Consider the following 26,436-nt stretch of genomic DNA (forward strand, 5'->3'; position numbering starts at 1 on the left):
AACCTGGAGATATTGGAAAGGAGCCCCAGAAAGCACCGAGAAGAGACGGTTGCTCTTTGAATATGAACAGAGCTGGATTATCGCTTAATTTACAGAACTAGCCTTGTGACATCTCATTTCCCTCCGTTTAGTGGAGCATCAGCTGGGTAGCTAGCATGCAGCTTCACCTGAAGGAACTGGGTAGTTCTTTCGGCAGCCTATCTTGCCTTCGCTATGTAAGTCAGACCCACCTTAGGAGGCAGCCTCCCTAGGCCACGCAGACAGCCCCCATCTCCAACCAGTGACCTATCGAAACTCCTGCATCTTGCATGGCTGGTGGATCTCACAATGCAGGAGCTGCAGGGGAGGTGAGGTTGTCAGAGGTTTATACTGATGGGGAAACAGTTACTTGGCTTGTCATGAACGTCAGGTTCAGTCGATCACTCCTTCTTTTGACATTGGTTGAGCACCTACTATGGGCTGGGATCTTTCTTTGTGCGTTTTTTTAATGTTCACTTTACTTAAGGAGGCTCACACCGTCTAGCAAAATGAACAACTTAAATTTTTAAAAATCTGTAGCTAAACATACTTGGTTTCAATTTGGACATAAGATAAAGAAAGGATGCCTGAATTCATTCGCTCATTTAATGGATATTTGTTGATCTCCTTCTTGGAAACCTTTAGGGATTATCAGGCTCTGGAGACAGACTTCCATGATTAGAAGCTACCTGGCCTCAGGAAAGTGAATAATGTCGAAGCATTCTTTTCTCATCCATAAATTAAGCATCTATAAAAATTTGATAAGGAGACGGTACATTTGAAGGCATTTTGATCTGCCAGCTACTGAATCCTACATGCACTATTTTGTTTAATGTTCATACAATCTTATAAGAAACCCATCATACAGAGGAAGAAACTGAGGCTTAGAGAGGTTGAGTAACTTACCCAAGGTCACACAAACAGAAAGTGGGAAGGATTAAAGTCTTTACTTCACTTTACAGCCTCCATGTAGAAAAATGTATACCTAACCTGGGGCTAAACATGACTGAAAATTGAGGTTTATTGGTAGGAGTGAATGGTGATGCTGGGAAGATAAGGTAAGATTTGTAAAGATACAGGAAGGTTCTGCTAAGGAGTTTGAACCATATTCTATAGGTAAGTAGGGGCTACCAAAAGATTTTGAGTCAGGAAGAAGCAGCCAAACTTTTGGACTGCCTTTTTTTTTTTTTAAGATCATCTTTTTTTAAAAGGTTTTTTTCCTGTGTTACTACTTTCTTCCCCACCATGTCAGACGAAAGCATCTTACTCTTCCCTTAGGGCCAAGATGGGGCGTACATGGGTAGGAATTTTGGTAGGCGAAGGACTGGTTTAGGGACCAAATTTGTTGCAGTTGATTCCTGATCCTGCATAGAGTAGCCCTTGTATTAGTATAGTGTTCAACTGAGTGAACTCTGTGAGGTTCCCACGTCCAAAAAAACAAGGACCTGGCTGCACTGAGGCGCTGAGAATATTCAGAGTTCATTGCAGCCCTCATCAATCTGCACGTAAGGGTATGATACCTACTCTCCCTCAATCCTCTAACCCTCTTCTGTATACACATTGCCCTTGATCTGCATGATGAAAGACAGTGCATCACCGGCATCCTTGAAAGGTTAGAATCTGGCAAATATTTAATATAACTTGGCTACTCCTTATCCCACAGCCAAGACAGATGTCATTAGAATGATGCTGTCATGATGCTGTCAGTGAATCCTGCTCTGCGTAGTTTCTTGAGCAGCTGGTACCGAATGATTGACCTTGCTGTCCGGGATGAAATCTGTTTGCCAACCCTCCATTACTTTTCCATGTTCCTTTTCACCTAAATATATGGCCTGTACAGTTCAAGGGTTCCATCCCTGCTGAGATTTGCTCACCGTGCACAACTTATAAAAGGTAAGGGGCCCCTTTCTAGTGTTTTGTGCAGGGCTCAAATGTTTAATATCTCCACTTTCTCGAGTACCTGCTACATGTCACATTCAGTATGTGGGAGAATTCATTATTCAAGGAACAGTTGAACTGGGGAAAAAAAAAAGGTAGTACTTAAAATTAAGCCCCAATTTTATAGTACGTACTAGGGAGGAAAAACCTGATTAGAATTTTTTCTTGAGAAACTGATCAAAGAGTATGAAAGTAAATTGTATTTTTTGTTATGTTCAACAAAATTATGTTTTCATTTCTGTCATGTGGGTTTTTAGAATGGAAAATAAAACAATTGATAAATATTTCTGCCTAAGTTTCCCTTTCAAGTTATATGATTGCAGAGTCATACATTCTTTGCTTAAAGTTTGGATTTAATGCTAAAATCTGAAAAAGAGTCATTTTTTTAAAGCTTCCTGGGGTTTTATTCACTTCCCCAGTAGTCTCTCCTGACACTTGGATAAATAAATTATTCCTTCTGAAGCAGCTGTCATCTCATCTTCTTTGTCCATTTTCTTTCCTTTTCTTAAATTTCTAACTGATCCAGCTCTGTTATGTCATGCACTCAGTTGGCTGGTATTTTGGCTCTTAACTCAAGCAGTTCCCCAGCATTACTTTCTCAGCTTGACTGATTCATCTTTTGCAAGGTTTGCAATAGATTGATTCATTCTTCCCCCTCAAGAATACTGTATATTGAGCACCCTAGCATGCTCTCTTTCAGAAGCTGAGATACAGCTGTGAATAAAACAGTCTGAGAAAAATCCATGCTTGCATTCTTGTTTGGGGAGAGAGAGCATAAACAAAGCACTATAGAGAAAAATTAAGGTAGGAAATGGGATAGGGAGCATAGAGCCTGTGCTGCCAGCAGGAGGGTGTTTTAAAAAGAATGATGGGAGGGTGGGTATAGCTCAAGTGGTAGAGTGCATGCTTACCATGCACAAGGTCCTGGGTTCAATCCCCAGAACTTCTTCTGAAAATAGATAAATAAATAAATCTAATTACCTCCCTCCTCCCCCCAAAAATAATAAAATAAATTTAAAAAAATTTAAAAAAAAAGAATGATCTGGGTAGGTTTTACTATGTAACAAATTATCTCAAGATACAGTGGTTTAGAACAACAAGTGTATCCTCCATCCCAGTTTCTGTGTGTCAGGAATCTGGGAGCAGCATGGCTGGGTGTTTCTGAGGTCTCTGATGAGGTGGCTGTTGAGACTTAAGTGAGGGTTGTGATGCTATCCGAATGCGTGACCGGGGCTAGGAGATCCACTTACCAGATGCCTCATTAGATGCCATTGGCAGAAGCCTTGGGTTCCTCATTCTTTTTGCAGGAGGCCTCATAATGGGCTGCTTGAGCATCCTGACCGCATGGCAGCTGACTTCTCCCAAAGCCAGAGATTCAGGGAAGAGCAAGGTGGAGCCATAATGCCTTTGACCTGGCCTTGGAAGTCACACTCCGTCATTTCTGTCATATTGGAGTGATTACACAATCAGTGTGGGAGGGGACGACACCAGGTGTGCAGATCAGAAGGCAAAGATCACTGGGGCTATCTTGGAGGCTGGCTACTTCAGTAGAAAAAGTGAGATTTGAGCATCACATTGTCTGTGGATTTTCAGATTTCAACATCTATCTAAACAGAGAAAATTAGCAAAGCTTCTAGTAGGCTCAACTAATTCTAATATGAAATAGAGAGGGTCATTTGTTGGGAACTGATTTTGTAAATGTTCAGTTCATCAGTCCGTGTTTTTAAATTGTAACTTTTTTTCTTTTTTTAAATTGAGGTGACATTGGTTTATCATATTGTGTAAGTTTCAGGTATACAATGTTACACACGTACTTCTACTTCTATATATATTGCATTACACGCACCATGAAAAATTCAGTTTACGTCCATGACCATAAAGTTGATCCCCTTTCCCCAGTTTTGCCCTCCCTCCCCTACCCCTTCTCCTCTGGTAACTACAATTCATTGCTTCCATCTGTAATTTTGTAATTGTGAGGTTTGTGGCACAAATCCCAGGCTAATTAGAATGCTTATATGTCAGCTAATTTTCACAGTCACCATGAAGGGTAGGTGTTTTTATCTCCATTTTAGAGATAAGGAAATCAAGACTGAGAGTAGGAAAGTGATTTCCCAAGGCCACATAGCTGGCAAGTGGCAAGGCTTGATTTGAGCCCACACCTGTCCAGCTGAAAAGTCCGCATACTTTGCACTCTAACTCTGCCTATCAAAGTATTATTTCAGACTACAAACAGGTAGTCATTGACAGCAAATCAGTGAATTCTCTTGTCTCATCTACAGCTTTATCAAGCAGTAAAGGTGAATTCTTGCTAAATGGAGACTTTGTTGTCACAATGTCCAAAAGGGAAATCCGTATTGGGAATGCCATCATAGAGTACAGCGGGTCCGACAACGTAGTGGAAAGAATCAACTCTACGGATCGTATTGAACAAGAACTTTTGCTGCAGGTGAGAACTTGGCCATGAGCCCCTGCCCCTCTTCTAACTCTTGGAATCACCTTTTCTAACTCTTGGAATCTGAAAGCTCTGACTTCAAAGCCCAGTCTCTTTCTACCCCACTGTACTTCCTCTCTAAGAGGTTGTTATAGAAAAAAATAAAAATAAAACAAACAAACAAACAAATACCATCCTCTCCATTTTGTCACATCCTAGGTGTTGTCGGTGGGAAAGTTATACAACCCTGACGTGCGCTATTCTTTCAATATTCCGATTGAAGACAAACCTCAGCAGTTTTACTGGAACAGTCAAGGACCCTGGCAAGCGTGCAGCAAACCCTGCCAAGGTATCTCCTTTTGGGCTGAGTTACAGGGATTTGAGGTGTTTTTTTTTTTGTTTTTTTTTTTTAAGAAGCAGCCAAATGCATGCGATCTATAAACCGTTCTAGCTACATGCATTTTCCGATCTCTCTTCTCTGCATCTGTCTGGGCACTCTGGGCTGGCAAGTTGAGCTGTTTACAGGATTCAGAATATGTTAGGTTTCCTCATCCTAAGAGGTTCATGCACACATGTGAACCCAAGCAAAATCAGCTCTCTCACTTTCCAGAGGCCTAGATTTAGAATCCAGCCCGTTGCCTGCTTTCATAAATAAAGCTTTACTGGGACACAGCCATGCCCATTTTTCACATGTCATATGTAAGTGGCTGCTTTTGCCTTATAATGAGTGTTTGGTATTGTGATTGAGCTCACATAGCCCAGAAAACCACAAATATTGACTGTCTAACCCTTTACAGAGAATGTTTGCCAGTCTCTGGTCTAAATAGTTCATGGAATCGGCTACTTTCTCTGAATAATTTTTTTCCTCCTTGTCCAGGGGAGCGGAAACGAAAACCTGTTTGCACCCGGGAATCAGATCAGCTTCCAGTTTCTGATCAAAGATGTGATCAGCTACCCCAACCAGCACCCATTACCGAACACTGTGGCACGGACTGTGACCTGAGGTGAGGCCCGAGTTTCTTCATGGTCTTCAGTACTGAGTTGTGATAGGTTTGTAGGAAGTCTCTGCATGTGAGGTGCCAGTGTGGATTCTGGTCTTTAGACCCCCTTCCTTGTGTTTCAGTGAAATAAGCTTTAGCCGATTTTCCATCCCCCTGAAACTGATTGAGACATGTGCCTGCAAATTTCTTGTTCTCCTAAGAATTAAAGGTAGCTAATAGAGTAAAGCACTTGCCCCCAAAATTTCTCGGTTGACCCTCACAACTCACTGCATGGGTATTATTATGATTGGGTCACATCTGATGCAAAAGTTTGGTTTGAAAGTCAACAGCAAAGAGGGAAACCTCATTCATCAAAGTACCTGTAATGTTCCGTATCCGCACACAGTGTTTCTCACCCGGTATAAGAACTCATGCACATAAAAGTTGCAATGTGCTAGGGTAGAGTCATGGAGGGAACCAGAAGAAAATCTATATACAGATGTCTAGATACGCAGACAATTCTGTATTTTAGAAAAGCATGAAATCTGAGACGAGAAATGATGAGTCAGTAGAGAATTAGAAAGCTTTTCCATGTACCTGCAGTTGACTGTGTCATGTCTGAGTATTCAGTAGACTGGGGGTTGCATTGTATAGTCTGCATGTCAGTTAAACGCAAGTAAGATGAGTTGGTGCTTTATCCTTCTTTAACTGGGGAGAAATTATCAGCATGGAGTGGTTTGGGAACTTCTTAAGGTTTCGTCGTTCATAAGTAGCAAAGTGAATACTTAAACATTTTGCAGGTTCTACGTCACCATGCCAAATCCTGTCAAGTGATATTGTCAGCCTCTAGGACTGGATTAAAGATAATAAGGTGCTCTCAAGGCTCTCAGAGAAGACAGGAGTGCTATGATCAGCTAGTAATGTCTGTCATGGAAGGAGGGGGTGATGTAGCACAAATGCCACATTTTTATCAATCCTGACCAGAAAGCTCTGACTTCAAAGCCCAGTCTCTTTCTACTCACTGCACTTCCTCTCTAAGAAGTGGTTATAGAAAGGGGAAAAAAAAAAAAAGACATTAAAAGGCAGACATTTACAGTGCAAGTATTAATCCTTGTTTTAAGTAATGTCCATGTAAACCCATTGCTTCAGCCGGTGGAGTTAAATTAGTTAAATTAGAGTTAAGATCTTTTCAATAAAAAAAGCTAATTGCTGAACTGAATTAATCAGTGAAGTTTAGGGGAAAAGCATTGAATTGATGGATAGATTGCTTGAGACATAACCTCAATAAATTGGGAAAGGTCACATTTTCACATTAGCCTTATAACAGATTATCACTGAAAATAATACTATGAATCATTAACTAGTATTACTTAATTAATATTAATAATTTGAATCTGATTCAGAATGGTAACTATTCTGAAAGTATTAATAGAGTTGACCATTTATTAAGAAATATTTTTAACAGTTATATATTATCCTGTTAATATGCTTATATTAATAGTTCTTACCTTACTATATATATATTCCTATTCTATTAAAATCATTAATATCCTATTAATATATATATATATATCTGATATAATTAATATTCTATTAGTTCCTCAAACAATGCGGTGACATAAATATTATCTCCACTTCAAAAAGAGGCAGAGAGAAGTTAAGCAAATTCACCAAGGTCACAGCTGGTTAGCGATATGATGAGATTCAAATGTGCTCTGTCTAACCCATGAGGCTGTAGTCTTAAACCCTGGGTGAACACCGTTTTCATTTTTAATTCAGTCACAATGATGAGTGATACTCACTCCATTCTGTGTAGTTTTTCTTCCTTTGTGAACAGAATAATTCCCAGGAGTCTTCTGCCCCATTGCTGTTCCTACCTTACTTGGATCCCCTTCGACGTTATTTCTCCACTGGCTGAATCAGACTGGGGTTGGTGGAGTCTCAGGTGGTAAATACAGATATTGTGGGACTCCTGCCTGAAGTGTAAGCACACTTTTTTAATCACAAGGAAGGCAGGTTTGTATTGTACAAAGAATGTCAAGTAATAGAACATGACCATTAAAAAAAATATATTTTTTTAAGAACACTGTTTAAAGCTTTCCCAAGGAGCACCAAGTTGAGGGTAGAGATAATATTTGAACTGTTACTTTGAGAAACTAATATATTTCATTTTAAACAGATTCTAAAATAAGCCGCAGTTTAGTCTGTGATGATGCTGGCTAATCTGATGTTCTCCAGATTTTCTTCTGCCTTGGAAGCTTTCAGACGTAAATACAAAAATTAAGGCAAATTTTACAAAGGGATTGCCTTGAAAAGTAGCCTTGAAACCGTGAGACTTTTATGTAGAATTATATAGAAGATCTCAACTGGATTTCTTTTCTCTTTGTATTATTGGTTTATGTGGGGTTGCATGATACTTGGAACTTGGAGAATAAAACACCAAGGATGATGGTGATTATAACAATAACACTAAAAATAATAATAGCAGCTATTTTTCTTGAGTGCCTGCCCTGTGTGTTAAATGCTACAGAGGTCTTGCCTCATTTAATTCCCATAGTAGCCCCATGCAGTGGATCCGACTTTTCCCCATTTCACAGATGAGGAAACTGAGGCTTGGAGGTTAGGTGTCCTGCCTGGAGTCACTTAGGTAATAAGTGTTAGAGCTTCTATTTGCACGCAGTTCTTTCTGATTAGATTTTTATTAAAAATCATTTTGCAAGACCTCGGTAAATAAAGCCAGGGCTTAAAGTCTTTGCATTTTCATATAGTAGGTATGTCTCAGGTACTAGTTTAAATTCCCCATTTGGAGAAAGTCACCTTTATTTTTTTATACTTAAAAAAAAAAGAATTTAAACTCTGCTGATACAGGAGGAGGACAGTAGCTCGGGGAGCAGGCTTGGATGATGATGGCACGTCTGGCTGATGAAAGAAAAGAAAGTGAAGGAATTGTAGCCGTATCTTTTGGTAGAAGCGTCTGTGGGAGAAGTGACAGATCTTAGGGGGTAAGAATTTAAAAATGAAAAAAAAAGTAGGGGAGTTCAGGATTAGTTCATACAGCCTCATAGCTGGACAGGTGCCTGCTCACGTCTGAAATTAAGTAGAAGGTCACGTTTGTTTGTCAACATTCAAACTCATATCTAACTGACCTTCACAGATTGTTGGAAAAATAAAGCTGTTCAGTGAAAAACATACAAAGACAGAAACTGAGCTCAAAGAAGGCTTTCTGTCCATCTTCTTTCTGTCAACCTGACAGTCACTGTAATTGTGATTTATACTAATTATTGCCAAGTGTCTGTGTGTAAAACTGGAAGACTGGAGAGAGGATTGTTACTGGTTGGTTAGACTGTAAAATAGTTTTTCCCAAAACATTTTTGTGGCACACCAGTTCCAAGCAATGATTGCTGGCAAACCAGTATGCTTGAGAAGTGTTACTGTCTCCTCGACTCTGTGAAGACTCGTAATTCTTATGAACATTTTAAAAGACATTCTGCAATACAGAAGCCTGCTTAAATCAGTAATTATTTAATGCCATGACACCCCACACACCCACGGAGACATACATGTTTTTTCTGTTTCAGCTTATTAACAAACACTTCGCTTTTCTGAAATATAGTAACAAATTACATTTGTCACATGACGTGACCTAAATGAATTCAAAACGCTAAAGGCAAGATGACTTTCCAGGCTGAGGCTATGATGTAAGTGAAAGGGTTTTGAGAAGAACTTTCCAAAGGCAGTGCTATGACCTTTCCACGGATTCCTCCACGTTCTCTGCTAGAATTCCGGGGATTGTATGAATATCAAGGAAATTCTGGTACACTTTCCAGCCCAAGCTGCTGGTGCACTTTCTTGTTGGGGGCAGGACTCTGGCTTCCCTTATCCAGGATGGAAAATAACCTTTCCACAAGGAAATGATGATGAAGGCAAGAGAAAGTAGCCAAGATTCAAAGGGCAGATGAAAGTTCCAGATGCCTGTTTTGAATTGGTCCACATTTTTTGCCTCACTTCCTTGGGGAAGTGAGAGTTTGCCCAGATTAAACTTTTGATAGGATGAGATAAAGCACTGTTTTACAATCTCTCATGTAACATGTTCCAGTGAGGACAAAATCCTCCAAATACTGTGTCACTCTAACAGAAAATCTCGGTAGCCCACTGTACATGCCAAACGTAGAAGTAGTTCAACTCTGACCTACTTTTGAGCATTTGCGAGAAATTCCAAGATAAGCATGTATCTAATACTCCTCTTTTCTTCCTGAGTGTAGACGGAGGAATTCTTTAGGCCATTTGTATTTGGTAAACCACCGAGTTTCTGAGCAGAAGAGAATTAACCATCAAGAGAAAAATTCCAATGAAGACTATAGAGAAATGATCCTTTGAGGATTGCTGAATTTGATCAACAAAACACATTTTAAGCTCAGTTATTTAGACTGTTGTGTTCAATTTAAGCTTTTTTCCCTTCTTTTTTTAGGTACTGAGCCACGTTGCTGGGGCATTAAAAGAACCAATATGTGACTTATCAACACATACTGAGCACCTACTATGTGCCAAGAAAGGCTTCTTATATGTACTAGGGAATACAAAATTGACAAAAATTTGTAGATTCAGATCTCGTTTTAAAAGTATATAATCTTGGGGCCAGAAGGGATGAACAGGTGGAGCACAGAGGATTTTTAGGTCCAGATGATACTATAATGGTGGATACATTTCACTATACATATGTCTAAACCTGTAGAATATATGACACCAAGAGTGAGCCCTAATGTAAACTATAGACTTTGAGTGATAATGATGTGTCATCGTAGGCTCATCAGTCGTAACAAAGGTACCATTCCGGAGGCGGATGTGGATAATGGGGAGTCTGTGCTTGTGTGGAGACGGGGTATATGGGAAATCTCTGTACCTTCCTCTCAATTCTGTTGTGGACCTAAAAATGCTCTAAAAAAATTAGTCTTTTTTATTGTAATTGTGTTATACAAACTATGGTTCATGTCTTCAAGAAACTTACAGACTTTATTCACAGATAATAATACACGCAGTTTCGCACACTTGAAATTCAGTTACAGTCCAAATTATCCATTCCTTTGTTAATTCACAGACTTTTCATTGAGCACTTTCCAGCACAGACCCACATAAAGGAGGTTTCTAAAGAGGGGTGTTTCCAACAGTGGTTCTCTGTTGAAGCAGCCTACTTGATAAATGAAATGCTGGGTTGCATGAACCTTTTAAATATAAAATTTCTTTTTTTGCTCCGTTGAATTCCAATGTTTTTTTTTTCTTTTGGGTTGCTTGAATTTCAGATTGACTGTATCAGGGGAGAATCTTCACACAGAGAGAACCTCTGACTATCACTCTGACTTCCATGTATATTGGCAGCCATGAAAAATACATGGATATGTTGGTTTAAAATTGGATTTCAGTAACTGACTATGGTTTTGGGGTTTCATGGTATTTGAGTTAAGGGAGAAAAAAGAACTCAACTCTTCCATCAGTTGAGTCAAGATAAGACGTACCTGTTTAACAGAAATCTTGGTTTCTCCCCGTTGTTTGTGTATAGGTGGCACGTGGCCAGCAGGAGTGAATGTAGTGCCCAGTGTGGCTTGGGTTACCGCACGTTAGACATCTACTGTGCCAAATACAGCAGGCTAGATGGGAAGACCGAGAAGATTGATGACAGTTTTTGCAGTAGTCACCCCAAACCAAGCAACCGGGAAAAATGCTCGGGAGAATGTAACACGGGTGGCTGGCGCTATTCTGCTTGGACTGAAGTAAGTTGGTTCTCACTCAGAGAGGCTTTTTCTTGGACGTTAAGTCTGATTAGTTGATGGTGGCTCCCTGCAGGGCTGCACTGAGAAAACCTCATTTAGAGTACCACGATAGATTCATAATGCCTGACCCCATTAAAACTGCAGGAAAGTGTACCATGATCTATTTGTAATGTCTGACATGGGTATGGCATGTGGAAAATTGGGAGTGGTGGGACAACTCAACCAATCACTCTTTTCATACCCCACAGGCTGTTTCCAATTTTGTCATCCTATGCTAGTTTGCTAATATTGACTTCAATATAAGCCTGGTAAATAAGTTGATAACATGGACAGATACCCCCAAAATAACAACTAGAATCAGCTAGGGTTTGTTGGTTGGTTATTTCTTAGGGACTGGAAGCGACAAGTCAGCCTAGCCACAATCTTGTGCATGCTTGATAAGACACTCAGCAACAGTTTGATTTCGTTTTTCGGTCCTTTCAGTGTTCTAAAAGCTGTGATGGTGGAACCCAGAGGAGAAGGGCAATTTGTGTCAACACCCGTAATGATGTACTGGATGATAGCAAGTGCACACATCAAGAGAAAGTCACCGTTCAGAGGTGCAATGAGTTCCCTTGTCCACAGTGGAAGTCGGGAGACTGGTCAGAGGTGAGATGGAAGGGCTTTTACTTCCCCCAGGTCATCTCTGATGCTCAATTCTGAGTCTCCCCTGGTCTATTCAGGCTGAACCTGCTGTACCTTTCTCCCACCTCCCCTTGAGGAAACAACTCCAGTCTTCCACCTGCCCTACGTCTGTCATAGTGGACACGTCTAGTCCACTGGTGCCCTCAGGGTCACAGTGGGTTTAGCTGGATCACCCACCACAGTAGCTGCTGTTTGTGACTTTTGAAGTTCCAGTCCCTCACCTTCCCTCCTCTTTGAGCCCTGGCTAAGCTGCTATAAAGGAAATCAGGGCTTTGTTAATTGTAGAGAAGATGCACTGGCTTAGATCTGAGGTCAGAAATGAGGTTCCCTGATTCCTTATCTTTGAAATAAGACAATTAGACCCCAGTGAGTGATCTATTTGATTACCCACCCAGTTGCTGGTGGAAAACTTGGGAAAAAGGAGAAAGGACCAGGCTGAGTATCCAAGATGTATGTCTTGCTTGTCCCTAACCTGATGAAACCTAAGCCAGCACCCATTGTTTAGCCCAGATGGCCCAGCACACAGATGGCACAGCAAAGGAAAGAAGGTGGAGCTTCTCTTTCGCCTTTATAGACAGTGCTGGTACTCTCCCAGGCAGATTCTCACCGAGCCGGTGCCTCCCTCCACCTTCCTTGGAAGGGGAACACAGAAATTGCTTTACTTATGGGCCAAGTCAGGAATGTAGGGGAAGAGGTGTTTCCCTGCTCCATCTTCTGCATCTGTTCCCTGATCTCATCCATACAAGTGCAACGTTAACTGTTTCCTTTCCACATTAAATGAAATCTGAATATTAAAAGGATACTATTAATTCCCCTGAAATGGCAGACAAATAACAGTGCACACAATGAACAGTGTCTGACTCCTGGACAAACAAACAGCAAACCCAGTGCTTACGTTCTGTGTTAACAGGCGGCCTTAGCATCAACTCTAGCATTAGATTAAAAAAAGACGTTGAAAGAAGGTATTGGGTTTAAGTTCTACTTAGATAGCTAATACTAGCTAAAATATCATCTCCAATTAAGTAATAAACCTTTGCAAAAGTACTTGATAAAATGGAGGTGGGAAATAATCAAACTGTACATTTGGTATAAGCCAACATTCCATAGCTAAAGAGAACAGGAAGAACACAGCACAATTTTAATAATGATTATCTCTAACTTCATAGGGAGATTTTTGGATTGTTACAGCTTTCTCTTGTATGTGTTTCTGTGTTTTTCAAATTTCCTGCAGTGAGTGAAGATCATAATGATGATTATATTTAACACTCACTAAATGCATGTGTGCTAAGCACTTTACTTGGATTTTTCTCATTTAGTTTTCACAGTTCCTGGCAGTAGGCACTATTGTACTCCCCAGTGTACAGGTGAGAAAATTGAAATACAGGGAGGCCACTTGACTTTGTATCCATAGGTGATTGCTTTGGGATTAAAACCCAGGTTAGTCTGACCTGTAAATTCCCCACCCTTAACTCCTGTACCACCAAACTACGAATGCTGTTTTTCAGTATTTCAGAGCATGATGCTGGGTTGGGTTTATTCTGTGCTTGAAACTGGCCCAGAGACTGAATAAATACAGAATGAATGAGTGAGCAAATGCGCAGAAAGCTTGACTCTTGATGTATTTACAGATGGCAATGAGACAGAGAAACCGCTATAGGAAACAGCACACCTGTCCTGCTAATCAGTGACTAACCCCCGGGAGCCACTCTGCATTGTTCCAAGATGACCCTGACTGCCTTTGCCTTTTGTTACAGTGCTTGGTCACCTGCGGAAAGGGGCATAAGCACCGCCAGGTCTGGTGTCAGTTTGGCGAAGATCGATTGAACGATAGAGTTTGTGACCCTGAGACCAAGCCTGCCTCCATGCAGACCTGTCAGCAGCCAGAATGTGCGTCCTGGCAGGCGGGTCCCTGGGGACAGGTATTTTGAATGATAAAATTCTTAACTGCATTCTTTCCTTCTTATCTGGAGCAAGCTTGCAGAGGGACATTCCAGAGGCAGGGATTTAACTGCCGTGGCATGTGGCATGTGCGCTGTACCTCCATGGCGCTAAACACTAGAAATTCTGCAACCATTCTGCCCCACTTCTGAGGGTTGCCGCTCACCCTCCTGGAGCTGATTATTCCCTTTACAGACCCATGTGCGTGTCTTCGCCCTTGGGTTAAAACTGTAGCTTGAGCATAAGCGCCTTTGAACAAATGCACAACAGATCTCGTGTCTGGACGATGTTACCTGCTAGCATGTGGCTGTGGGTCTGTTACAGAATGAGATCCAGCGCCAGTGTCTTTGGCAGGAGGATCTGGACTGGGATTTGGAAGGGATGTTTTGGCTCCCAGTGTCACAATTCCTAAAGTTCACCTCTCATAAATAAGTCAGACTCTTCAAATAGAGTTAATTAGATCAAAGGTTGCAGGAATCTTCTCTGTTTCAACGGATCTTTTTCAAGCCCCCAAATGTAGGTTCCACAGTCACATTCTGGAAGGAGAGCATGAAAGTGTCCCTTGGGCTTGCATTTGAGAAGCCGCTACTCTTGGAATCAAGTCCTTCCTAATATAGAAGCAAAAGCGTTCCGGGTACTATTTAAGTAGCACTCCATGTTCCCAAGAGAAGCAAAGCAGCTGTTGGCTGTCACTTACGTAATCTCTTTAAGAACAGCTCTCCCTCCACCCTGTCCAGCCACAGCCACAGCAACTTCAGCCCTCCAGCTTGTCTCCGTTTCCAACATGCTTGTGGTAAAGGAGAGCAGCTTTATCACTGCACCCTTTCAATGCCTGCTGCTGACACTGGCACACCTCTGAATCCTCCCCGTTACATAGCATCCTCAATCAGAATGGTTGATCGTGTCTGATCACACTGAGCAAGCAGGAGTTGTCCACTTACCCTTGCCTCTTTTTTGTCTACATTTGCATAATACTTATTCTAAGTATTTCATACAAAGGGAATCATACCATATGGGACCTTTTGTGTCTCCGGCTTTTTTCACATAGCATGTTTTTAAGGTTCATCCATGTTGCAGCACATACCCATACTTCATTCCTTTTTATGGCTGCCTAGCATTCCATCTGTGGATATACCATAATTTGTTTATCCATTCATCCCTCCGAGGACATTTGGGTTGTTTGTACCTGTTGGCTATGCGAATTGTGCTTAATTCTTCTGTAAATGTTTGGTAGAATTCACCAGTGAAGCCATCTGGTGCTGTACTTTTGTTAGGAGGTCTTTAATTGCTGACTTATCTCTTTACTCCTTATAAATCTGTTCAAATTTCCTTTCTTCCTGAGTCAGGTTTTTGTGATTTGTGTGTTTCTGGGTAATTTGTGTGTGTTTGAAAATTTGTACGTTTCATCCAGATTGTCTAACATGTTCGCATGTAATTGCTCACCTTACTCTGATTATCCATTTTTATTGCTGTGGGGTCAGAAGCATTGCTCTCACTTTCTTTTTTAATTCTACTTATTTGCGTCTTCTGTCTTTTTTCTTAGTGTAGATAAAGGTTTCTAAAATTTTGTTACCTTTTTAAATAGCCAGCTTCTAGTTTTGTTGATCCTGTTGTTTTTCTATTCCCATCTTTATTAGTTTTTTTCCTTCTGTTAGATTTGAGTTTAGTTTTCTAGTTCCTTAAGTTGAAAAGTTAGGTTATTGATTTGAGACCTTTCTTCATTAGTAATACAGGTGTTTACAAACATAAATTTCCCTCTGAGCACTGCTTTTGCTGCATCTTTATATTTATTAAAAAAATTTTTTTTTTATTTTTGTTTCCATTCATCTGAAAGTAGTTACTAATGTCCTTTGTGATTTTTTTCTTTGAATTGGTTGTTTAAGACTATTGTTTCACATGCACACAGTTGTGAATATTTCGTTCTCCTCCTGTTACCGCTTTCTAGCTTCACTCTGTTGGGGTCAGAGAAGATATTTTCTGGGATTTCAGTCTTTTAAAATGCAATGAGACTTGTTTTGTGGCCTAATATATGGTCTAGAGTGGAGAAGGTTCCACGTGCATTTGAGAGGAATGTGTGATGTGGAAGGGGAGGAAACAAAAAACAGGAGTAAACAAAAATGTCACAACACTTTCTTACAGAGATTTGGCAGCTTCTTTCTTCATTAAGCACTCACTTAGTTGCTGTGTTTGATTAGATTCCAGAGTTCAAAACAAGACTGATTCTACCAGTTTTTGCCAGCTTAATGGTTGCTTCCGTGAAGGGATTGACTGCTGGAGCTTCCCCAGCTGCCATTTCCAGGATGTTACTCCCTCTACTTACAGTTTTTAGATGCTTTTTTTAACCTAACAGTTAGCCTTTTAGTGGCTACACTGTTTTCTTTATGATCTGTGTGCCATGGTACATTTATTTGACTTTTGGTCCTTGCATATTTAGGCAGTTTCTAATACTTTGCCTTCTGTAAGTCATATTGCAAACACCATTCTTGTATAGAACTATCGATGCAAACTCTGACTATTTCGTTAGGAATTTGTTCCAGATGTCAAATAGGTCACGGAACAGTATGAAGTATCTATTTTAGCCACAGAACACTGCTAGGAACAGTGTGAAAGATGTAAAAAATTGAAACACATTCCTCTCCTTCTAGGGGTTCATAGTTAAAAGTAATTGAACTACTCCAAATGTAATTCCAGTGGGAGGCAGAAATAATTCCAAGTGATGTTTCTATAATCAGCACAAATTGTACAGAGTAGAACTGGCCACTATTATCTCATTTCTTTGGGTGCTAGTTCTCTGGCCCACTATGATAGAAATTTTGTTCTCTTATAGAATGTTACGGGTAAAGAAAGGGAAAGCGAACATTTGCTAGACTGTATATACTTTTTCTTTTCTTTCTTTCCCCCAGTGCAGTGTCACTTGTGGACAAGGATACCAGCTGAGAGCAGTGAAATGCATTATTGGGACATACATGTCGGTGGTGGATGACAATGACTGCAATGCAGCAACTAGACCCACTGATACCCAGGTACATCTCCTTTGTCTAAATCAGTTGTTGGCTTTAGGTGCTAAGATGCCAAAAGTTCCCAGCAGTTCAGTCAAAACTGAAGTACTGTTAGAGGTATGTATGTAGGTAGGGAAAACAGTTGATTAGCTGAAGTGTTCTGTATTTGCTTCTTTGTTACATTCTGAATCAAATATTTTGATGTGCCAGTTTTGTTCTTCTCTGCTTACTTAAAATGTACATAGGTTTAATTCTGATTCCTATTGGATGGCAAAGATGGACTGTTTGAGCTTTTTTTCTTGAACTGAGATTTTTTTTTCTAATGATTTCACTGTAAGTAGGGTTCTGCAAATAGTGTCCTGTGGTCGGGCAGCAGTGTGCTGGAGCTGGCTTGTTCCGGGTAGCAAGAGGTGATTGGTAAATTTTCAGGAATTTTGTAAGCTGATTGTTACATACAGAAATTATTAAAAATTGAAAATATAAACCTATAATTAAATAGATGATAGTAAAAACTAAGTTGAGAAATACTTAAAGCTTACCACTTTCCAATTCTTTTCCTAGAATTTATTATTATCTGTGTTTTTGAGGTTATTTCCATTTGTCCGTGTTTACATGGTGGAAATATTACATAATGGTGAGCAATAATGCATCCCTTCCCAACTCTGTGTTCGCTGATACCAAGTTGGTAGCTTGAAACTGGCCACGGTAAGAGTATTTACACCACAGAAATCAGAAAATGCTTTAATTCTGAGTTTAATTTATTTTTGTGTTGATCATATAGACTTTACAAAATGATGGAACACATATTAGTAATGCAGACTAAAGTTTAAAAAAGTCTTGAGTCTGCAGCCATTATGTTGTAAATAATACAAACAAATAAGGAAATACTTTTTCTGATATTGGAAAATTATTATCTGGTTCAGCAAAGAAATTACTCCTGTCATTGGTGAGTGAGTGAAATTCTGACACATATCTTCATTGTTTCTTTCACTGTACTCTTAAATGTCAACAAAATATCAGCTAACATTCATGTCCAACCTGTGCTTGTCCAGCAATTATAACCATAGTTTGGCCACAGATTCAAGATTTCAGCAAAAATCAACAAAAATATTCTGTGAGAATCAATTGGCTATATGTAGGTTAAAATAAAGAATTGTGTATTTTATGGTTATTTGTAAGTTGTGTGCTATACATTCTTTATAGTATACAGTAAAACTTAAACATATATATATATACACTTACCAATATACATGTGCATGTAATGCGTGTGTGTGTAGGTATGCATATACATATCTACCCACTACCATGCACATCTTAAAAGAGCTGATTTATAATCACTCACGAGCACATTATTCCATGTGGACCTTGATTTTGGCATCATATGTAAAGAGAAGACTTGGGTTTGCCCGTCAGCTTTGTTAATTGCAGAAGCGGACTTGAAGCCAGGCTATGCCCAGAACGCACACTCTGTGGCCCCAATGTGCTACTTCCCCTCCGAGCATCCTCAGTCTGATGCTTTGCATCATGTGTTTTGGATGGCTGAAGTCTCAAGAAAGTCAGTGACTGTGGCAGTGTTGGTCATGTTGTCATCACTGATCACTGAACCAAACATCACTTTGACTTGTGTCATCCTTATTTTTATTACTTTATTGAAATATTTCCGAACCACTGCCTGATAAATGCCTGGGAACTGTTAGCTACAACATCTCAACAGTCAGGATGTGAGGATTGTGTGACCCCCTTAGAGATTCAAACATACTTTTCTAAGTTATTCTGTGGTACCCATGGACTGACTGTAGGGAAGTTCCTGCAGCTGTGTCATGTGGATAAATTGTTCACTGTGTGACAAGTTCCCTGTGCCTTCCTTTGGATCCCGGGCAGAGGAATAGGCAAGGTCTGGAGCCAAATAACAGGGTTTCCCATACAGTTTATAAGCTCCCTAAAGTGACTTTAGCAACGAGCCTCCAGCACTTTGCCCTGTGCCTGGTACCTCTTGGACATTTAATGGATATGCATTTAATCATAGAATATCTGCTAACCACTGAGACTGGGAATGATTGTGAGCAGATGTGTACTTCCGTTTTCTCATTTGTAAATCTGGGAATATTAGCTACATGTGGGTGACCTCAGTCCATCATAGGGATTCCATCTCTGAGTGACTGAGGGGTGTGATGTAAATTCTAGACATTGGGAAATTGAATACACCTCTTATATCCAGATTTGACCTTCTTCAGGACCTTTGGAGGTAGCTTCGGGTAAACTCGGAAAGCAAGTTCATGATTAACAAATTCTGGTTAGGAAATGAATCAAAATGTAGGAACAGAACTTGGCCTTCAGAATTAAAAACAAATTAACAATGAATAATTTTCAAAGGGTATCCTGATCTTTCCTAAATTATGTGCCATCTTATGTAATATCTTTTTCACACAAGCAGGTGAATAAATATGGTTTTAAAATCATTATGTAGATCCCTGCTCTGTATTAAGGCACCCACAAAGTGACTCAGATTATATCCCATTTTATAGTTGAATTTACAGTTGGAGCTGAGAGGTGTCATGTGACTTGCCCAAAATCATACGGAAGTCTGAGATCTTAGAATTCTTAGTTTTTGTATCTGTGTGTGCCATGACCGTTAAAGCGCACGTTGACTGAAAGGTAACTTTGGCTTTTTCTTCCCGTCTCGTGTCCAGGACTGTGAATTACCATCTTGTCACCCTCCCCCAGCTGCCCCGGAAGCCAGGAGAAGCACACACAATGCTCCAAGGACCCAGTGGCGATTTGGGTCTTGGACTCCAGTAAGAAATAGAATGGAAGAAGCAGAGAGGGTGGAAGGGGAGGCAGATGTTCGTGACTATAGAAAGCAGGTTTCTATCCAGCCAGTGACCGTTTCAAATAACATTTCTGCATTATTTTACTCCAACACCTAGTGTTCAGCCACTTGTGGAAAAGGTACCCGGATGAGATATGTCAGCTGTCGGGACGAGGATGGCTCTGTGGCGGACGAGAGTGCCTGTGCGACCCTGCCTAGACCCGTGGCAAAGGAGGAATGCTCTGTGACGCCCTGTGGGCAGTGGAAGGCTCTGGACTGGAGCCCTGTAAGCAAGTGATTTCTTTGGAATTGGGAGAGGACTTAGGGGGGATCCTAAGGAGGATGGCTAGTTGTGGGTCCCCAAAGTCAGTGGGTACTATTTTAGAATTGGACTTGGTCTCTGAGGAGCTCTTCTCCATGTATGTGCAGCTGGTATGAATCTTAGCCAGATGTGCCAGAAATGCACATTTTTTAGTAAGTGTGTAAATCAACTTACAGTCTACTTAAGCCCACATCCTATTGGGCTGATTGGAAAATCCAGTCTTAATTGAGTCCAGTCCCATTAGATTGTAATAGGCATGTGGAGGACCACAGTGGTAGGGAGAAGTCGGGGAGCAAGGAGAGGGCCTCTTACCTTAAATTTGGGTGCCTCCTGCATCCTGTGGTCCCTTGGAGTCCAGCGCCTCTGGCTTCCCTGCCAGGAGTGAGAAGTGGGAATCCTCATGCGATGCTGGGGACCCAGCCCCCTGTGCACACCAGCCACCATCTGTGGACTTTCATAAAAGAAGAAAAACCTTTGTCTTCAGGTAGCTCCTGCTTTCTGCCTTGCAAAAATGCCAGAGTCCAGGAAATAAAAAACTTAGGATAGGTGAAGAGAATGGAGATGAATATCTCAATAAATACCAGAATACATACATGAAATGTGAGAGATGGATTCAAAGAGAGCTATGTAAAAATCCAGATCTTGACATTAACTGGCTGCATGACCTTGAGTAGTCTGGTTTAAGTCCTTGAATCTCATTTTCTTCTCCTCTGAAAAGAGACCACAAAGATAAGTTACCTTACAAACTGTTGTTAGGATTATTTGAGATTATATCTGTTAAATGCTTAGCACAAAGAAGGTACTCAATAAGTGGTCTGTAATCTCACTCTCATGCCCTAAGCATCCAAACATACGTTTATACATCTATCAGAGCCATCTGTCTACTCACCAGATATTTGTAAAAGTTTAGTTAGAAAAGCAGCGACCGACTATTAAAGCCCTCACCTTTCCTTTGGAATGGAGATCATTCCAGTGGAGATTCCAGTCAGTGAGCGGATAAAGAAGTATATCACATAGCACTAGATGCTGACAAGAACAAGGACAAAGGTCAAGCAGAATAGTGGCAGAGAGAAAGAAGAGAAGTGCATTTAGACAAGGTGGTCAGAAAAGGGCCCACGTTGCGCTGAGCAGTACTTGAATGGAGTGAAGCAGGTAGCCACTTGGATATCCATGTTGTACAGCAAAAGGGAGAGCAGGGGCCAAGACCCTGAGCTGGGGATGCTCTTGGCCTGCTCAGAAAGCATCCGTCAGGCCGGTGTGGCTGGAGTGCAGTGAGTGGAAAGTGATCTGAGATGTGTCAGGGAAGTAGCCTGTGGCCACATCATCAAGGACCTACTAGGTCAAGGTAAGAACTTTGGACATTATTCAGAGTGAATTGGGAAGTCAGTAGGTGAATGACATGGTCTGACATTCATTTGCATGAGTCACAGTTCATGATATGTGGACTACAGACTTGGGTTGGGTGGAGGCAGGAAGGAGTCAAGATTACAAGCTGGAGCCCAGCTGAAAGGCCACTGCAGAAGTCCTGGCATGGGACAGTGATGGCATAGACTAGAAAGGTGATGACATAGATGGTGACACATGACTTGCTGGGGATCTGTTTCAAATACTGAGCCAACAGGGTTTTTCCATGAAGCGGCCATCAGGTGGGAAGGAAAGGGAGGAGACAGGGATGACACCAAGGTTTTTGGCCTGAGCACCTGGCTGAGTGCTGGGTCACCTACAGAAAGCGCACTTTCACGTGACCCACTCCTTCTCTTTCTGAACATCCAATGTAGTGCTCCATGACGTGTGGGCAAGGTAGGGCGACCCGGCAAGTGGTCTGTGTCAACTACAGTGACCACGTGATCGATCAAAGCGAGTGCGACCCCGAATATATCCCAGAAACCGAGCAAGACTGTTCCATGTCACCTTGCCCTCAGCGGACCCCAGACAGTAGCCTCGCTCAGCACCCTTTCCAGAACGAGGATTATCGCCTCAGGGGCGTTAGCCCTAGCCGCACCCACGTGCTCGGAGGAAACCAGTGGAGGACCGGCCCCTGGGGAGCAGTGAGTATTCACTGACGTCTTTCCCAAATTTGCTCTCTTCTCTTTCACTTGATGTTGGGCTTGTAGGGAAACAAAACAGAAACACCTTTGGAGCATCTTTATCTCAGGAGGGATTGATGTTGTGCATTTTCATTTGTTGGGGTTAACTGCAGTCCCAGGAGAGGTGTCACTCGAGACGGTCTGCTCCCACCCCTAAGCTACCTTAACTGGGTGGAGGAAGGGTGTCACTTGATCAGGTGGCTTCCTGGAAGGTACTGAGGAGGCCCTGATTGATCCTGCAGGTGGCAGATGGCTCTCACCTGAAGGAAAATTAAAAGGGCAAAAGAACTTTTTTGAAATGGAGTTTTCAATGAAAGTCATTTTCGTTCTTGCTGTTTTCCAGATGAATGTAGTCTTGAAGTGTCACACTTCCTAAGCAGTTTGTAATAGTAGATCATTGTCCTGGATGAGGAGAGGAACGCTAGTCTGGGCAAAATCTGTGCTTAGAGGAGAAACACCATGACTTCATGGTTATCCACACAGGCTTTGAGGGCATATACCTCTGTTTGATCCCAGGACTTGCTCTTGCAAATTTTGGGGTCTTCAGCAGGTCCCCTCTCCTCTCTGAGCCTGTTTCCTCATCTGTAAAACAAAGTGAACAATAATTCCAGCTTTCCTGGGTTATTGTAAAAATTAAATGTAATGATGCAAATAAAGTGTTTTACCCTCTGCCTGTCACAGAATGAGAATTTAATAAATGTCAACAGTTATCTTTATCTTTATTATCATTATCTTTGTCCTTCAACTTAGGAAGACCCTAGTACTAAATAATATTTAAATTAAATAATATTTAATTAAATTATGCAATTATTAATTATATTAAAGAATATTTAATTAGGTAATTGATTAGATTAAATAGTACTTAATATTCAAAAGGAAAATATACTCTCAAAATTTTCAGAAGTTTACACTAAATAATTTTCTAAAGAATAATTATATTGTGGGATACTGGACATGTCTAAAGTGGGATAATAACGGTAGTAAGGGGCCCTGGATGGGTATAGGGCGTTAGCTGTTTATTAATAACTCAGGGGTCTTCTTTTTAATTGTTTACTATTAGTTTCCTCCCAGTACTGCTAATTGTGTTTCATTATTTCTAGACTGAAAAGCATTAGAAGGAACCTGTCAGTTTCCCACTGTGGTCATGTTTCAATAAATTAGGTTCACTTTCCTGTGAATGCTGATAGCCACTGAGTGTTTCCACAAACTGCACCTGTTGGCTGTAAGCAGAACATCTGCTCAGTTGCCCGGGACCTTTACCACCTCATTCTCCTCCCTTGCCTCCCACTTTAAGACTTCCTTTGCCGGGGTTAGAAGAGATTTGGGTTCTGAGAAATTAAAGGGTGATCAAGAGAGGTCATCACTGAGTGAGTGTCCCATGATTTTTCCGGTTGAAAAAATTCACAACTCACACGTTTGTATTCTAACGATAGCACTAGAACTTAAAAAAAAAAATGCATTGAAAGCTATTCTTATTTGGGACTACATTTGTGGATAATGCATTCCTTTAAGATTGAATGATTCTGCCCTTGGGCAGAGTTCCCAATTAGGGAGGATTAGGTAACCTTTTTGCAGCAATGGGCAATACCATTCTCCTCCTCATTGTGCCTGTTTTTTGTTTGGGGATTTTTTTTCCCTAGATTAAGTGAGGCTGAAGGTGGACAGTGTGATTTTTCAGCTCCAGCTTGATGTGCCTGACTTACTCCCAGAAGTGGGTGGCGTGTGTGTGCATCTCTGCGTGGCAGGATGCATGGTTCTTCCTTCCCTCCACAGCAGGAAAAGCAGCAGAGTCATGAATGCTGGAGAATGAGAATCCAGTGCTTTCAGTGGATTCTGGCATCAGAACCTCATCTTACAGCACATTTCTGCATAAACTTGAACCTTGCATGAGGTTTTCCGTGTGTTACCAATTAGGGGGTCTCTGGTTGCAAGCAAAGGAAAAGAAACTGACTCTTTCAAGGGAAAGCCAAACAAACAAAACTGTTCATTTAGCCCCAGTAGAGACTGAGGCCAGAGCATCTTCAGGCATCTAGCTCAGGGGCTGGCAAATGTTTTCTGCAAAGGGCCAGATAGTAAATATTTTCCATTCTGTGAACCATACAGTCTCCATCACAACTAACCACCTCTGCTGTCTTAGCACAAAAACAGGCATAGATAATATATAATCAAGTGCACATGATTGTGTTCCAATAAAAGTGTATTTATAAAAAGCAGCCGGCAGGCCAGATTTGGCCCCCAGGCTGTAGTTTGCAGTCCTAATCTAAGTGGAACTACAGGATAATTCCTTTAAGGCATTTCTGGCTTGATGAATCCTTTTCAACTCTGAACCACCCTTGAGTTGCTCTGCTCAGAATTCAGATTCCCAGGGAAGTGCAGAGTATCTTAAAAGACCGTCCCACTAAGGTGGCATCCACTGGCGGAGAAGTGGTTCCTTGAAGAAAAATTGGGCTGCCAGGTGTTAAGGGGAAGTGTATGAGGCAGGTAAGAGAAACAGATGCCCATCACCTCTTGCTTCCCTAATGGTCATTCTCTCTTGGTTGGTCCATTGTGGAATATAGATGTCAGGGTTTGTTCCAAGAAATTTTTACCTAGGAAAATATATCTATCTAAAGAGGACAGGAAAAGTGTTAACCAGAGGAGTCCAGAGCGAAATTCTGCAACATGAGAATGGAACTAAGAATCTCTGTTAATCACCAGATGACAAAATTGGATGTGGAGAAAGAGGATGTGCAACACTTCACCTGTGTGTGGAAGTAAAAGACCCAGACCTGCCCTGGTTCAGAACTGTGCAGTGCACATTCACGACCGGGCAGTGCAATTGCTCGGCCCCCAGCTAAGTGCTGTCTCTGATCAGGGTCTCAGTAGGAAGCACCTGATTGGTCACTGGGCAGCTGGTGGCTTAGTTGATCTGGGATCTGTTATCCTTTCTTGCTCCAGTTAGCCATATTGAAAGGAAGGTAGCATGTGGTTTAGAGAGATTGCTTCCAGAAATGCTGATCCGACCAGGCAGTAAATCCTGGGATCAGCACTCTGGAGCCAGTAGAGATACAAGTTATGACATTGATGCTCCCTAAAGGAGCTTTTATTGGCACAATAACACAGGTGACATAATAAAGGATTAATACAAGGATGTATTATCAAGGAAAGAACTCAAGGGAGAAAATATTCATTCCATATCTATTTATAATCGGGAAGTTCCTTCCTAACATTTTATATTCTGGTCCTCAAACAAAGCCGATTAAAATAATAGTTCTCTGTGTTTCTTACCTATTAAGCTGTTTAAAAGTAGAAAACAAATATTTCCAAGTTTAAAGTAAGTATCAGAAGCCTCAAAGAATAGAAGGTAGGATTTTTGTAAATCAGAAATTACCTGTGTATTTTCTCTGACAAAATTCTTTAATCTATTTTCCCATTCTGCATTTAAAAATGAAACTCAATATATTTTAAAATCATTGATAGTTTGACCAGCCTAGGCAGGGAAATTGAACTGAGGCCCCATGCAATAAGGAAAAAAAAAATAGATGTATTCACATCTTTGTGTAGAAGAAGCCGGCCAGCAAGAAGCAGTGTTTATGGTTATTTTGAAATAACACTGGTTCGAGCTGGGGTTTGATAGCACGAGGTAGCCATCAGAACCCAAGACGCAAAACAGGGTTATTACAAAGGCAGTTTGACTTGATAATTCGTGAGAATGGCTTGAGGGACTAGATGGTTGTTTATAGCCAAACAGATTTTATAAGTGACGGGTCAGAGTGAAGGATACTAGCAAACACATTTCAAAAGATGATGAGATTATGGGAAGAAAAAAACACTCAAGATGTAAATAAATAAGAGAGCTATGAGAAGCTGGTTTGGGAAGTTAACTGAAGGGCAAACATAAATTCTGTGACAACCATGAAAGACAGCACTAGGCTGAAAAGAGGTTTGCCAATATGGAATTCAAGTAAGTTCACCGGGGGATAAAAAGAAAGGAAGAAAACAGATCTTGCTACCATTAGCCCCTGAAGCAGAGGCTTTTGTGAAGAGAGAAGAGAACATTACCTGCCAGGAAAATGATACGTAAGGGACATCTTATGATGCTTTCCTCGGGTAATTGAAAGAGTTAATATGGAAGCTTAATTTCAACAACTGGCAATTCCTTAAGCCTGGAATTTGATCCCTGTGTTGAAAAGAAAGTCAAATGTTGATTCTAAAAAGGCACTTGCAGTTTTGGGGGAATAAAAAGAGTTTCCCAGAGGACTATGGTATCAGTCAAAACCTCTGAACCTCTCAAAGAGGCAGAGGATAGATAGGACTGCTTTGGAAATCACAAGACGTTATCACTCATTAGGCATTGATTAAACACCTACTGAGGTCTAACATGTGCAAGGGGGAAGCCACGTTTCTGCCTGCCAGGTGGTTGTAAGACGTGAGCATTAAGCATCCCCACAGAAGGGAGGTTCTCATGATTGTTTTCTGTCCATGG

At 41.0% G+C, this 26,436-nt stretch overlaps 1 protein-coding gene and 1 long non-coding RNA gene across 8 annotated transcripts in view; one reads left to right on the forward strand and one right to left on the reverse strand.

Annotated features, from left to right (window-relative positions):
• ADAMTS9 (ADAM metallopeptidase with thrombospondin type 1 motif 9) overlaps nucleotides 1–26,436 on the forward strand; it is a 156,972-nt gene that overhangs the window by 60,554 nt on the left and 69,982 nt on the right. For all 6 annotated transcript variants that reach the window (XM_074344528.1, XM_074344524.1, XM_074344527.1 and 3 more), the window contains 10 exons: nucleotides 4,236–4,402; nucleotides 4,607–4,736; nucleotides 5,265–5,391; nucleotides 10,922–11,132; nucleotides 11,616–11,780; nucleotides 13,571–13,735; nucleotides 16,658–16,777; nucleotides 19,444–19,548; nucleotides 19,681–19,848; nucleotides 21,663–21,932. In XM_074344528.1, coding sequence (XP_074200629.1) covers nucleotides 4,236–4,402; nucleotides 4,607–4,736; nucleotides 5,265–5,391; nucleotides 10,922–11,132; nucleotides 11,616–11,780; nucleotides 13,571–13,735; nucleotides 16,658–16,777; nucleotides 19,444–19,548; nucleotides 19,681–19,848; nucleotides 21,663–21,932 — 1,628 coding nt within the window. The remainder of the gene's footprint in view (nucleotides 1–4,235; nucleotides 4,403–4,606; nucleotides 4,737–5,264; nucleotides 5,392–10,921; nucleotides 11,133–11,615; nucleotides 11,781–13,570; nucleotides 13,736–16,657; nucleotides 16,778–19,443; nucleotides 19,549–19,680; nucleotides 19,849–21,662; nucleotides 21,933–26,436) is intronic.
• LOC123615965 (uncharacterized) lies at nucleotides 19,859–22,972 on the reverse strand. Of its 2 annotated transcripts, none has more exons than XR_006723821.2 (3): nucleotides 22,472–22,972; nucleotides 20,478–20,594; nucleotides 19,859–20,335 (listed from the first exon to the last, which is right to left on the reverse strand). It is a non-coding gene; the product is annotated as an uncharacterized LOC123615965 (long non-coding RNA). The 2 variants fall into 2 exon arrangements; XR_012499918.1 differs by lacking the exon at nucleotides 22,472–22,972 and adding an exon at nucleotides 22,232–22,346.

The sequence above is a fragment of the Camelus bactrianus genome, chromosome 17, assembly GCF_048773025.1.
Source record: "Camelus bactrianus isolate YW-2024 breed Bactrian camel chromosome 17, ASM4877302v1, whole genome shotgun sequence".
Lineage (NCBI taxonomy): Eukaryota > Metazoa > Chordata > Mammalia > Artiodactyla > Camelidae > Camelus > Camelus bactrianus.